This window comes from Onychostoma macrolepis, chromosome 01, assembly GCF_012432095.1.
Source record: "Onychostoma macrolepis isolate SWU-2019 chromosome 01, ASM1243209v1, whole genome shotgun sequence".
NCBI lineage: Eukaryota > Metazoa > Chordata > Actinopteri > Cypriniformes > Cyprinidae > Onychostoma > Onychostoma macrolepis.
Window position 1 is genome coordinate 21,853,447 of NC_081155.1, and position 13,354 is coordinate 21,866,800.

The window sequence follows — 13,354 nt, forward strand, 5'->3', positions numbered from 1 at the left end:
CTTAAAATAATGATATGGGCTGTCATCATGACTCATGCATAATGTCGACTAGACATTTACATGTCAACTAGTTGAAGATAATAATAATTTCTGAAATAAAACAAATTTGTTTAATAAATTTATTTATTTAATTGATACACATTACAAATTCCATGCTAAAGTGGAAATTGCTTAAGAGCAGTTCTCTCTCCTGGAAGAGACAGTTACTTATTGTAATGGAAACCTGAGACACTGCACCCAGACACACCCCCTGAAACTGTTTAAACCGGGACATCTGGTCGCCCTACCTTTCCCTAATTTGCAAGGGCATACAACTGTCTATTAAATTCCATTTTCACTATGACATCTTAAACTCTGTTTGAGTTTAAGGTGCAGTTATTAAAGTGCCCCTATTATAGATTTTTCAAAATTACTTTGCAGTGTGTAACACAGCTCTAAGTGAATGAAAACATCCTGCCAAGTTTTAAATCTAAAAGTGCACCGTGTATAAAGTTGTCTCTCAAAAGAAAGAGTCGACTCTGAATCATTGAAACGAGTCATTTTAAAAAAATGAATCCCAATCCGTTTCATGTTCAAATTGCAAATTCATTCTTTGCCACTAGGTGCCGCTTTGGGAGCGTTAAAAGCTCACAAACACTGCTTTAAATGAAATATAATCGACCAATCACAGCTTCACGCAAAGGAGGGGTTTGGAAAAATGAATCGTTGAGCAAATAAGGTAAAAAATAAATGCATATTATAAGAAAATGAAAGTGTTTTTTGACCTTGCATGCATGTCAACCTGTTGTTGGGGACTCCCAAAACCAAAATATGAACCTTACATAACCCATAATAGGGGCACTTTAAAATACAACATCTGCCATACATGCTCTGTACTAAAGTGGGAGTGTCTGTGGTTATGTGCTCTGAATGGATCCATAACAAACCACAGTTAAGGTTTGCTAGCATCACCCTTGCTAACTATGCTGTAACTACACCATCTGACCGCATAAGGGTTTCCTAAAATATTAAACTGCATAACTGTTTCAAAGCTGATTCTTGAGCAGAAAATCAACATATTAGACTGATAGAAAATAGTTATTTTAAATTGCAACAATATTTCTCAATATTACAGTTGGTCTAGCAAGCATTAGTTTTAAACTTTAAAGTAGCCTATTATTATTATTATTTTAAATATTAACAAATTCAAACTTGGGAACATAAAAAGAGTCCTAATTTGAAATCTTATTTTAGTTTGATTAATCTGTAGTCATTGTGATATAATTTATGTAGTTTGTAAAATCAGTGGAAGTTTATAGTATGTCCTCATTAACGTCAGATAATTAACATGTGAGAGAGATTCTTTTGAATTACAGGATTGTGTATAAGTTCATGATATGGTAAACCATAAGATAAATACACACGTACAAGCATTTTTAGTTAATAATTAAGTCCAGAGTGCAAAATCTACAATTCTTGACTGGAAGCTCGACGTCCATCTGCACAACGTGTAGCAAAGTATGGAAACCCATACTCGGAGTCTGCCATGTTTCCCGGACACGTCCTGGCCAGATTTCTATATTGCCTAAAATATCTAGGTTTTGGCTTTGTTTGCTTGTACAGACCGATCGGTGTGTGACACCGCTTCGCTCTGACCGTAGATCCCACCTTCTCACACACCATGATTGGTCCATTATGTATAATACCTGCATGTTATTGGTCAAACTACTTTTCGATCATTACCCAAGTATGAAAACAGGAAATCAAAGCCAAAACAAATCCTGGCAAGGACGTGTCCGGGAAAAAAGGCACATACGGTCACCCTAAGTTTGTGCACTGCATTAAATCCACCTAAATGCACACTCAGCGGCGAATAAATAATTCGTTGTCGGCAGGATTCGAACCTGCGCGGGGAGACCCCAATGGATTTCTAGTCCATCGCCTTAACCACTCGGCCACGACAACTCATACACTACGCTCTATATTGTAAAAAAATAAATGATAATAAAAATAAAACAACAGAGAGGAGGAACCTACAACGAACAAACACTGTGAAATTCACTCAGCTTGTGACGTTAAACTCGATTGTTTCAGTGATAAACCACTTGCAGTAAGATAAGAACACATTTGTAGGAGATAAGCTCCTCCTAGTGTTCAAGAATGGAAACGTACACCTCAGATTTACAGACGTGGAAATGTTTTCCCGCTATTTGTGGCACATTTTCACTTACTCCCCGTATCAGAACTTGATCCAGCAAGTCAGTAGGTTCTTTGTCAGTCAGCAGAAATAAACAACAGTAATGCTAATAAAATAAACTATAGCCTAAAACTGCAACTTCTAAAACATGTCACAACTTGTCCTTACTTCACATTCATGAAAAATGCTCTTGCCCTAAAAACAGTCCACTTTTCAGTTCATTTCAAATATCATTCATTATGTAGCTGGCTCTTGTCTTATGTCGTTGTGGTTTTATCATGTTTACCCAACAAAGAGCAAAAAATGTGATGGTATGTATTTTAATTTACAAAATAAAATTCACAGAAATGATTTGGGTATTTGATATCTACACGCAATTGGTCTGAACCATAAACTGAATTAATACTTGAGACACTTGTGATAATGGACTCACATAATCTAAAGCACCTTACAGCAACCCACACCAATAAGATAGCATTACTGTGGTATTAAACATTTACTTGTAGCCTACATATTTGCTGATTATTGTTGTTATGGAAATATACAAATTAAATATTTTAAAATGATCTGCTGGGCCTATTTAGTCTGTATTCACATTGAGTGGGTAAATCAGGCTGCCAAACACCATATAAGCTGCAAAACCTATAATTAACTGTCTTTTATTCATAGAAGGAAAAGACACAGTTCTACCTTGCAGGAAGGACATTTATGATATCAATTGCTGCTGTCCCTAAAATGTCATTAACATGCAAGTAAAAACAAAAAAAAAAAAACTGGTAACAAACAATATACAGACCAGATTTAGTTATCAAGTAGTGGAATATCAAAAGCGAAGGAGTGCCCTGCTGAAAAAAACAAAAAACAAACAAAAAAAAACAATAGAACCCTGCCCAAAACACAATAGAAAATGTAATGGTTTTAATGGTTATAATGGGAACTGTATTGGTTTTAATGTAAACTATAATGGTGTCTACTGGTATGTGATGGATTCTATTGGTGGGATATTAAATCCTATTGGAAAAATGCCCAAAACACACTACAAAAAGGAATTTTGTAATGGTTTTACTGGAAAAAGCTAATGGTTATAATGGTATTTTAATGTAAACCATTGTAATTTCTGTGATGGTTTCTATTGGGCTTCTATTGTTTTTTATAGCAGGGTGACTCGAGGTTCAGTGAATTTAAAGGTGCAGTATGTAAGATTGACAGCTAGCGGTTGAAATGGGTACTGCAAAACAAAGGCATTCCGCCCTTGAACGCACATTTCAGAGTAGAATTACTGGCTATAACATTTTTCAGAGAAACAGCTATGTAAACATAACATGATTCCTTGACAGCAACACGCTGTGTTTTCCGACAACTGGAAGTGGGCAGGATCATACAGATTAAAGTATGTAATATTGCCAACTAGCGGTTGAAATAGGTACCGCAATTCCGGTGTAGTGCCGAATTCTTATCCCCGCCAGATTATTACCCCCCTAGTATTGGTAGGTTTAGGGTTAGGTGTGGGGTTAGAATTAGGTAATCAGGTAGCGATTTCAACGAGGGGGGTAATACTTTGGCAGGGAGTCGCAAATGGGCACAACACCGGCCCCGAATCTGCTCGAAACGCACATTTTAGAGTAGAATTACTGACTATAGCATTATTTATTTAAGAGAAACAGCTATGTAAACATAACATGTTTCCTAAATATCTACATATAAAATAACATATGCTATTTTTTGGCTTTAGAAGAGTCAAAAATTTACATACAGCACCTTTAAAGGGAGAATAATAAATTATAGTTGTAAAAGTAAGAGTGATATTGAACACAAAAACGGCTCAACACCAGAGGGAGCCAAACCACCACTTTTGAGATCATCTATCAGCATGACAAAGACAGACCACACAGGCATGAGACACATCCACTCATTTTCTGCTTTATTTATAGACGAGAAACTCTGTAACAAGATAGATTCCATTGAAAAATCAAAGATCTCATTTAATTAGGTCAACCCAACGCCTCGACCCAAGTTTGTTTGACTCTAACAGGTACAAGAGATGATAAAACCGAGTCAATACACATAACTTAAACCTGGAAAAGGCACCAAATAAATACAAATAAATATACAGTCGAAACAATCCCAGAGAAAAATAAATAGTGTTAAAAAAAAAAAAAAGACTAAAATCTGAGAGCAAACTTTCTGGTTTTGTACAAATCCCCCATGCAATCTCCAAGGACTGATACAGAACATTCTTTCACTGGACTCCACTTCCAAAGTCCTAAAGCTGCACTGTTTTTTGATGTATAGGGAGCAACTGGGGGCCCAAATTAGACCCGTGCTAGAGAGTCCAGGCTGTTTGTATTCTCCTCGACCAGCAAGGTGCTCATTGTGGATGCGTTTCCACCAGCCTTGTGTCTCTCTGTGTTTCTAGTCCCCTCTTTCAAGAGCCTGCACTTGCTCAGTCTGCTGCAGAACCTTGAGAGGAACCCAGAGCCAGACAGTAAGAACATCCAGGCCCACGTTAAGGATTGTGGGAGGTGTGTGTATGTGTGGAAGCCAGCTGATTGGCTTGACCACAACCCCAGGTCCTATGAGCTGGCGCCGCTGTTGAATTTGTCCAGAACGGTAGTGTTGACTTTCTGGAAGATCCACTGTTGTGTTTCAGACTCGGAGTCGCACTTGTTCATGAAAATCCGCTTATCGCCAGGGCTACAGTCCATGCAACCGTTGCTCACCAGGTGGTACAAAGACTTATCCTGGAGCAAAAAGAAGATGGGATGGAGAAAGAGAGAAATAAAAATAAATAAACAAGAAACACAGTCACCGTGACTCTGCTGGAGGTCTAATCCTGTTTTATCTCCCACTAGCCTTCAGTCAGATTACAGGGGTGGAACTGAAGAACCAAACACGGAATCCGCTAATCAGAAAAGCTGACTTCATTTCATGGCTTGAGTTTGGAGGTGAAATGTGAGAATTGATAAATGATGGATGAGAGGGGTGGGAGGTAGAGGAAGGTGAAAGGTAAATTAAAGTGAAAGAATGAGGGAGCACTTTAACATCAATCTCCTATCAAAAAGTAGAAGACAACAAAGAAACTTTCCACTTTGAAAGTGTTCTCCACAGCACACAGGGCATGTATATTTTTGCGCTAGAAACTACTGAGTATGCCAAACAGAGCTGGTGAAAAAATAGAGGATGTGTCCCTGAGGGAGTGATCAGGCTGAGCAGAGGAGGGACATGCCTTCGGGCTTTCGGCTCCAGTTCTGTGCCGCTCTCCCCTGGGTTGATTTACTGTTCTCTGCGCCTCAGGCAGCTCCACTGCCAGGTACCACCTCTTCCTTTCAACTGTATATTTCCTCTCTCTATAGCGCCGTCATTGACCTATCCTGCAATGACAGTGATTTCTTTGCTTTGCAACTTAAAGCTCTTATGTGAGAGAGAATATCTCAGTTTAGGCTCGTTCTGCCTCGCTAGAGGGCTAGAAAAACTGAGCTTCTGCATTAGGCTCCGTCGTTAGTGATGGGCCCAGAGCGCCAGGCGTTAGTCCACAGGGGCTTCTGTAACAAGGTGTACGCTACTCTGTTGCTGTAGATATACTTTATTGACCTCCTAAAGAAGATGTGGAGAGGGAATATGGAGAAAGACAGGTGCGGCTTTTCCTTAGAGATGGAATATGAAAATGTATGAAGCTATATGAAAATGTAACACCTGGGAGTAAAACATTAATCATGTAGACTGTAATGGATTTTATCTCCATAACGTCAAAAGCTATTGTATTCCGTCACTTGTCTTTCTTTATATCGTTCCTACAGACAAATACTGTGCCTACTACTTTTTCTTTACTTTATTAAAAAATGTAAAATAAATTTTTTTTTAAAGGGAATATACATTCATATATACATTTTCCTAAAGTTATAAAACCTTTTTGAAAAAATAGTATTGTTATATTTATTAATCGCATGGCTTATGCATTCATCTAATGGCTGATATATAATATTTTTTAAAAACATAAATTTTGCATTCATATATATATATATATATATATATATATATATGAATGCAAAATTGATTTTTTTTCATATATTATATATATACAGATATATAAATCTAAAGGCTTACACCTACATATATAGTTACATTTTCTCAAGAAATGATAAAACTTTTATATATATATATATATATATATATATATATATATATATATATACTATAATTACATTTTTGCAATTTGTATTGCTTGAAAAATATGTTATTTTATCAGAAAACACATCTACAGAGAACACGTTACTACATCTACCAGCAGGGGCATATAGGGTCAAACTGACTAAAAAACCTTCACCCCAGACCTGTAATCTATGAAAAAGCTTTTGAAGAAGCTACTTCTAAAGATGAGAGTACAGTAATTCTCATACATTTGTGGTTTTTCAATGAGTGAGTAGCTATGTTCACATTTTTGACTGCATTACCTTCCTGTAGCTCCAGTGCTGGTTGCCTTTCATACCATGGCAGTCATACAGGGTGATGGGGCTATTCTGACTAATAGCATCGAAGCAGAATTTTCTGGTGTGCAGGGGATCCCCAGGCCTGATGTCCTCTCTCCAGCCAAACGTGAAAATCTGACCACCACAGGGAACAGTGATTCTCTCAATTTCAAGAAGACTATCACAGAATGAGCTTCATGTCATGCTATCATCAGTTAGGAGCCTTATACCTGCTCATGTGCCCATGTTCGCTCGGCGCCCTCTTTCAGACAAGTGTCCAGACGCAGCTCGGTGCCCGTGGAACCATGTTTAGAGTCGATGCACAAACCAGACGCTGCATTACGGATCTATGGAAAGAGAAATAGATTTGTTGAATGCCACCCTTCAATTGCACAAGGATTTAACAAGGTTAGCCTTAGCATTGTTATTGTATCTAACAAGGTTCAAGAACAAGGAATTGGAGATCAAAAAGTTTGTAGGACAAATCTGTACTGTAGGCTAATACACACAAAAGCACTGTTTCAGCTAGTGAGCTGCCTCGCTGCCTGTACTCTCTACATAGGCAGCTGTGTTTGAAGGTAGCATCCTAACAGTCATGGAAAACAGCCAGGCACTCCACACATACAAACAATGTTGCAAACACAAAATTTCAGTATAGGCGACGTGAGAAGAGTACTTTAATAAGCATAAAATGCACAATACTAATACTTTTTTTTAGTTGTTAAATATTGTACGTTTATTATATAATTTATCAGTACTGAATAAATTATACATGGTTCAACAATAAGGAATGTTCTGCCCTGTGAGCAGCTTTAACTAAGCAGCCCACCACAAAAAAAAAAAAAAAAAAAAGCATTTTAATTTATAATTTCTTTTTAAATGTGCCAGAAATACTGATTTAAACTTTAAACTGCTTTTTCTAAAAACAATGGCACATAATGCAAAAAAAATACTCATTATTGGTTAATAATTTATATTCCAGTTATTCATGTTTACAAAATTTGGTCTTTATTGCAATTTCAACAAAATCTCACTATACTATCCTATCCTATCCTATCCTATCCTATCCTATCCTATACTATACTATACTATACTATACTATACTATACTATACTATACTATACTACAATATAATACTCTTACAGAACAACTTTCACGCTATTTCTAAATTTTGCCTCGGAAAAGATAATATATTAGCAAAATGCAATCAATATTCTCTATCAAGAAATGTTGCATGAGATTTCACAGTTCTGTGAATATTAAAATGTCTAAAAATGATGCAGATTAATGAATTGATAATGTCAAAAGCATCTGCAAATTCTTTCTATTATTAAATATTTACCCACGAGGTATGTGGTTTACACCATTTAGATGTGATAGAAAAGTACTTCCTGACTATAACAATCACCTCTACAGTGCTCTCTCGGATGTGGATTCAAGGTAACAGTTAGCCGAAAGTTTCACTTCTTCCCCAACTGTGCAGTGAGGCACAATGCGACCCCTGGTCTCCAATCTGTTCAAGTGCTAAATCGGCCTATTTAAATAATGATTCATTCAAAATACACCTGTTCACAAAGACATGTGCACTTTCCCCACTGCATGAACTCCAGAGAGTTCTGCTGCCCCTTGTCCTTATATTGGTCTCTTTTTTTCATTTTTTGATTGGCTGTCCAGGTCGCCTAATTTTCTTTAAGGCATTCAGGTGTACCGACTGTTGTCACAGTGCAGCTCAATAATGCATGAGCGGCTGGAGCCACTGCCTCCTGAGCAGACACAGAAGAGCGGGCAGCAGTTCTGGCCAATTCTGCTCACTTATTCACCTCACTAGGGAGACATGAGGGGACCAGGGCCTGGGGCAAGGTCACTCACACACACACACACACACACGCACGCACACACAAACACAAAAAGGAGACCTAACAAAGAGGATGAACTGTGGTGGAACATATTATGCTGTGCAGTGTAGTGCATGCACAATGCATAAGCTTCCACTGCTGAAATTGTGCACTGCATACCAAGGCCATAAGAGGAAACAGATTACAGGGTGTTTGTTGGAGCCCGCTTCCTCAAATATGTTTTTCTCACGCTCATGAGTCCTGAACGATTGAGGTGAGGGATTTAGGGTTTTTGAGCTCTTGGCAAGGCATGACTGTTGAAAGTAATTGGAAATCAGTTAGTAGGCAGCACAAATCAACATGAAGTTCTGCTCCATGCTTTCTGCTCTGTGAACGCATGACTTAAAGCAGATTTTTCTTGTTGGTGACTAGATGCATTTGCTATTGCTTGCTTGTCAGAAAGACTAAAATTCACTCGAAATGTTTGAATGAGTTTAAGCTACAGTTGAAAACTAATGCAATCAAACTGGTTTCTACAGCAGATGGATCAGAAGCTTTCTGAGGTGGGCGAGGACAATGCATGACATCAGAATGAAAGGTCCTAACCCTTGCGTTGGTCTTCATTACAGTTCAGGTTAACACTTTACAGCTTATTATTTACGGGAAAGGAAGCGGTGCACCCGAATTGAGCTGTGATTTCTTTTCAAATGAGCTGGATTGGACAATCGAGCGAGGACAAGTCTGACAAATGGAACAAAATGAAAGCGAAAAGCAAGGTCACACCAAGCTCTTCCTTGCCAGTTCATTCTTAAAAGCTTATTTTTGTTCCTGAGGTTATAAAAAGAAAACATGTTTAATTCATTTTCTTGTCTATTAGCAGCCTCGCGCTCTCTTTTGGACCTGCCTTGTGCCTGCCGTTGACTGATGTTTTCGGGATGAATTATTTGACTTGTTCAGCATGGTAACAAAGACATGCATTAGAATCTAATTTACTGCTGGATGCAAGCAATTTACTACCAAACCCCATTTCTGTGAAGTCAGAGCAGCTATAAATGTGTTCCAGTATGTTTTAAGAAGCTCAAAGCCAGTGTTGTGGCTTTTCGAAAGCCTCTGTTCTCGTCATTTCTAAAGTTCCTCTAAAATTCAGCAGGAGGTTGTGCTGATTAGAAAGAAACAGCAAGAACATTCTTGCATCATTTTAAGTGCTGCTCAAGTCAAATCATTAGCACCTACTACCTGTTCTTGGTGTAGCACTTTTTTCGTGCTCAGTTTTGATTTATAATATTTATACCACAAAATAAAGCAAGAATATAAATTAAAGTATAGGAGGTTACACTAGAAGAGTGCATGCAATCGCAAGCTCTTTAGAGGTAAATGCAGCAGAATCAGACCAAATCAGCATGGGTCTCTCTTCTCTTCTTCCTCTCAAGCCACAGGAAACCTAACAACTGCATTTACATTATAACAGCCTTTGGCAGCAATGGCTATGAGCATAGAAGTGGCTGAAAAGTCTGCTGATTGCATTATTTAAGGTATTTGAGTGTATTGAAGAGGCAATGAAACAGCTGTGGATGAGAGAGAGAGTATATACACGTGCAGGTGGGCGAGTGGCATATGGTTGACGGCCTGCTTACCCATTTCACTGCCCTGTCAGCTGGAGGTCATGCCGACGGTGACCCCTGTCCTTTGCTGAAAATGCCGACAAGGGCCCGCTTCATTCCTTAGCAACCCATCTCTCTCTCTCTCTGTCATGGCCCTTAGGGGTGGCTTCGAAAGTCCAATGAGGCTCTTTTATTGTGCAATACATCAAGTGGGGTGACAGGTGGCCACGCGGGCAGACCAGCTAGAGAATGTGGCATATGAAGCTATCAGCCTGACAGTCAAATTACTATCATTTCGCCTCAGGAAAGGAGATATTTACCATGCATAAATTTCCCCCGAGCAGGTTCCCCAGCCGCACGCTACACAGCCTTTCCTTTTTACTAACAATTTATGTCGCTAATGCAAAGAGAGCCAATAAGTGAAGCGGACGGCATGTTGTTGGCTAATGGACTTTTTTGGGCCGCCTCCACTGAAACATTTGAAACAGTTTCCATTACTACCTCAGTCTGTATGTGCAGTTCGGATAGATGAATATGCTTTACGGTAAGCGTCAGCCCTCCAATTAATTTGGATGGGAAATTAATTACATTTGTAAATTATTACTTGCCTTTTCTGACACATCACGGCAGGGGATTGAAAAAAGAGGAGATGGTGTTCCCCGGGGGGATTCATTAAGGCATGATGTCTGTGAGGTACATCATTCAGCAGTGATTAAAAAGGCCCATCAAAATGCACAAGATGGGAATCAGTCCATGCATATTAAATACCCCCCACTATAACAGACATGGCAGAACTGCAGATGGAGAGAAATGGCAGGCCCGTTTCTCCACACGTGTTCCCGAGAACTGCTGTTCTGGCACAGGAAACCCAGATGATAATGAATGACCTGAATAGCCTGTCTTCCTGTATCAGCTTGAGTAATAAATGTATTACGCATCTTCTGTTTATTTATGGATTAGGAAGCAGTGATGCAAACAATGGTTACGATGTGATGTCGCTGTATATTAGACAGCACGGGTTTAGGTGAGGATCGGCCGCCTGCTTGTCTTTGGTGAAAAATATGTTATATCTCACCAGGCAATGCTTCTCATAAATCAATGAACATTTCTGCATAAACTCTATGTCATATGCACACACACACACACACGCCTATAACTGTACTGGCATCTATGCTTTGTCTCACATAAGATGTATTCACGACTGTGTCGTTTTTTGTGCGTAACTCAAACCAAGCAAGCGGGGAATCTATCTATCTATCCATCTAACCATCCATCCATCATATACACCACTGTTACTATATACACAAAAATTAATTTTATTCAAATTGCTCTGTTGTGAAACTGCACTGATTTCTTTAAAACTCACAGCCACTTACATTCATTCCCTTTCAAGTTCCATTTCAGCATCTTTATGTAGCTAATCCAATTCAAATTCCAAATCATGAATAGAATGATTGAAAGATTGAAAGAATGAATGATTGAATTCTGCACTTTGCTCAATCCTGGCATGTGCACATTTTAACAAGGTCTTTGATCACCCACCTCTCCCCAGGCAGCTGGCGGTGGCTCCACAGGTGGGTAATATTTGGGCAGGTCCCAGGCCACAGTGTTCATATACCATTTGAAGTCTTTACATTTGAGGTGTTTGCGGAGCTCTTTCTGAGAGGTCAGGTCACCGGTGGAGAGATGGCGGTACTCGGGCCGGCGCTGATAGATGTATTCTGTGTACTCATCCATCCATGTCTCTGCCACTCGTTTCAGGTTCTATGAGATGAATTAAGGGAAATATATGATTATCATTTGAAGGGGTGGGAAAATATATTGATTCTCCGATGCATCGCATTTCTCTCTTCAATGATTCAGAATCGATTCTGAACATTTCAGAATCGATTCTGAGCTTAGTTTTTTTCCCCACGTATGGATATGCTTTAATTTATGCCGTTTGGAATGCAGTACATATTAGATGTAAGAAACACACTTTGTGTTTGTTGTCCTGAAGCTTGATCTTGAGACGTTAAATGCACTTGCATCTCAGAATAATTTTATGATACGAAATTGATGTAAACACAGTCAGTTATGTTTTCAGAACAGGACAAAACATCTGATATGTCGAAATAGATCTGTGTATTAGTGCGAATGCTGCCTATTAAAGCCGCCACTGTCTATGATTCCATCAAAACAGCAACAATGCTGAAGAAAAAAAGAAAAACCCATAACTGTAAATTTTTTGGAATCCTTAAAGCAGTCTTAGATACTGAAAGTACTTTTTGTTTATCACTTATAGCTTGCTCATATAATTTAAAATTGAGGATGCAATGCATCGTGATATCGAATTTAATGGAATCGTTGACATGATAATCGTAATCGCAGTCGTAAACATAATCGTAAGTGAATTGAATTGTGAAACCAGTGAAGATTCAAACCCTAATACACACACACACACACACACACACACACACACTGTCAAGAGCAGTAGAGTGCTGCCTGTTGTCTCCGTACTATTTATCTTTCATCATGTGTGCAAAATATGAATAAGATTGTCTCAGGAACATTGTGAATCTAGAGCACTATAAACTAGCAGAATTGGGCCACTGTAGAGAAACACTCCATCCTTTCTCATTTGGAAGGATAGTGGAAGTTCTACTCACTCTTGCCAGGCTGGTCCCTGAAGGCACCTTGTAGGGGACGTACTTCCTGTAGATGTGGCCCACCCTTGAACAAGGTACATCATACATTCTGCCTCCGCACATCCACACCTGAAAAACCACATACGCACACACATTCTCAAACATTTATACTACATCACAGTACATGCAGAGTTGTCTCCATCCTTCATTCTCTCAGACAGTTGAAAAAGCTCAAAAAGCCTCATGCATCACATCCTTGTGAGCTCCTGCACAGGTAGACTGAGAAGGTCTCAGTGGGAATATGTGGACAGACTAGCTAGAAATATTGCTATGCTTCCACATCATACCAGCAACAAGCAACGTCCTCACCGTGGGCTCCAATTACGGATCGACTGGCATCCGCTGTAGGAAAGAACTAGAGTTTTCCAACTGCCTCACGCTTGTGTCTCTATGTTTCCTTTTTAAACCAAAAGAAAAGAGAGATAAAGAAAGAAAGCAGAGCGTTCAATATGCTTCCCTTCCCATCTCTCTCTTTCTGTTCTACTAAGGCCAAGGCTTTGATGTGACTGTCTGCATCGAGTATTGGCTCAGGCATGGTGGAGTGTGGACTCGGCCAGGGCCACTGACACACAGAGGGAGGTGAGAAGGC

The 13,354-nt window shown here is 39.1% G+C and overlaps 1 protein-coding gene and 1 non-coding gene across 14 annotated transcripts in view; both read right to left on the reverse strand.

The window, feature by feature from the left end:
- Positions 1–1,862: 1,862 nt before the first annotated feature.
- trnas-aga (transfer RNA serine (anticodon AGA)) lies at positions 1,863–1,944 on the reverse strand. The gene has a single exon. It is a non-coding gene; the product is annotated as a tRNA-Ser (tRNA).
- A 2,154-nt stretch (positions 1,945–4,098) lies between these two features.
- galntl6 (polypeptide N-acetylgalactosaminyltransferase like 6) overlaps positions 4,099–13,354 on the reverse strand; it is a 348,569-nt gene continuing 339,313 nt past the window's right edge. For 12 of the 13 annotated variants that reach the window (XM_058772469.1, XM_058772440.1, XM_058772459.1 and 9 more), the window contains 5 exons: positions 12,727–12,834; positions 11,621–11,842; positions 6,873–6,989; positions 6,628–6,777; positions 4,099–4,917 (listed from right to left, as the gene is read on the reverse strand). In XM_058772469.1, the coding sequence (XP_058628452.1) occupies positions 4,750–4,917; positions 6,628–6,777; positions 6,873–6,989; positions 11,621–11,842; positions 12,727–12,834 (765 nt within the window). In that variant the 3' untranslated portion in view covers positions 4,099–4,749. The remainder of the gene's footprint in view (positions 4,918–6,627; positions 6,778–6,872; positions 6,990–11,620; positions 11,843–12,726; positions 12,835–13,354) is intronic. The other variant, XM_058772516.1, reaches the window with a different exon arrangement.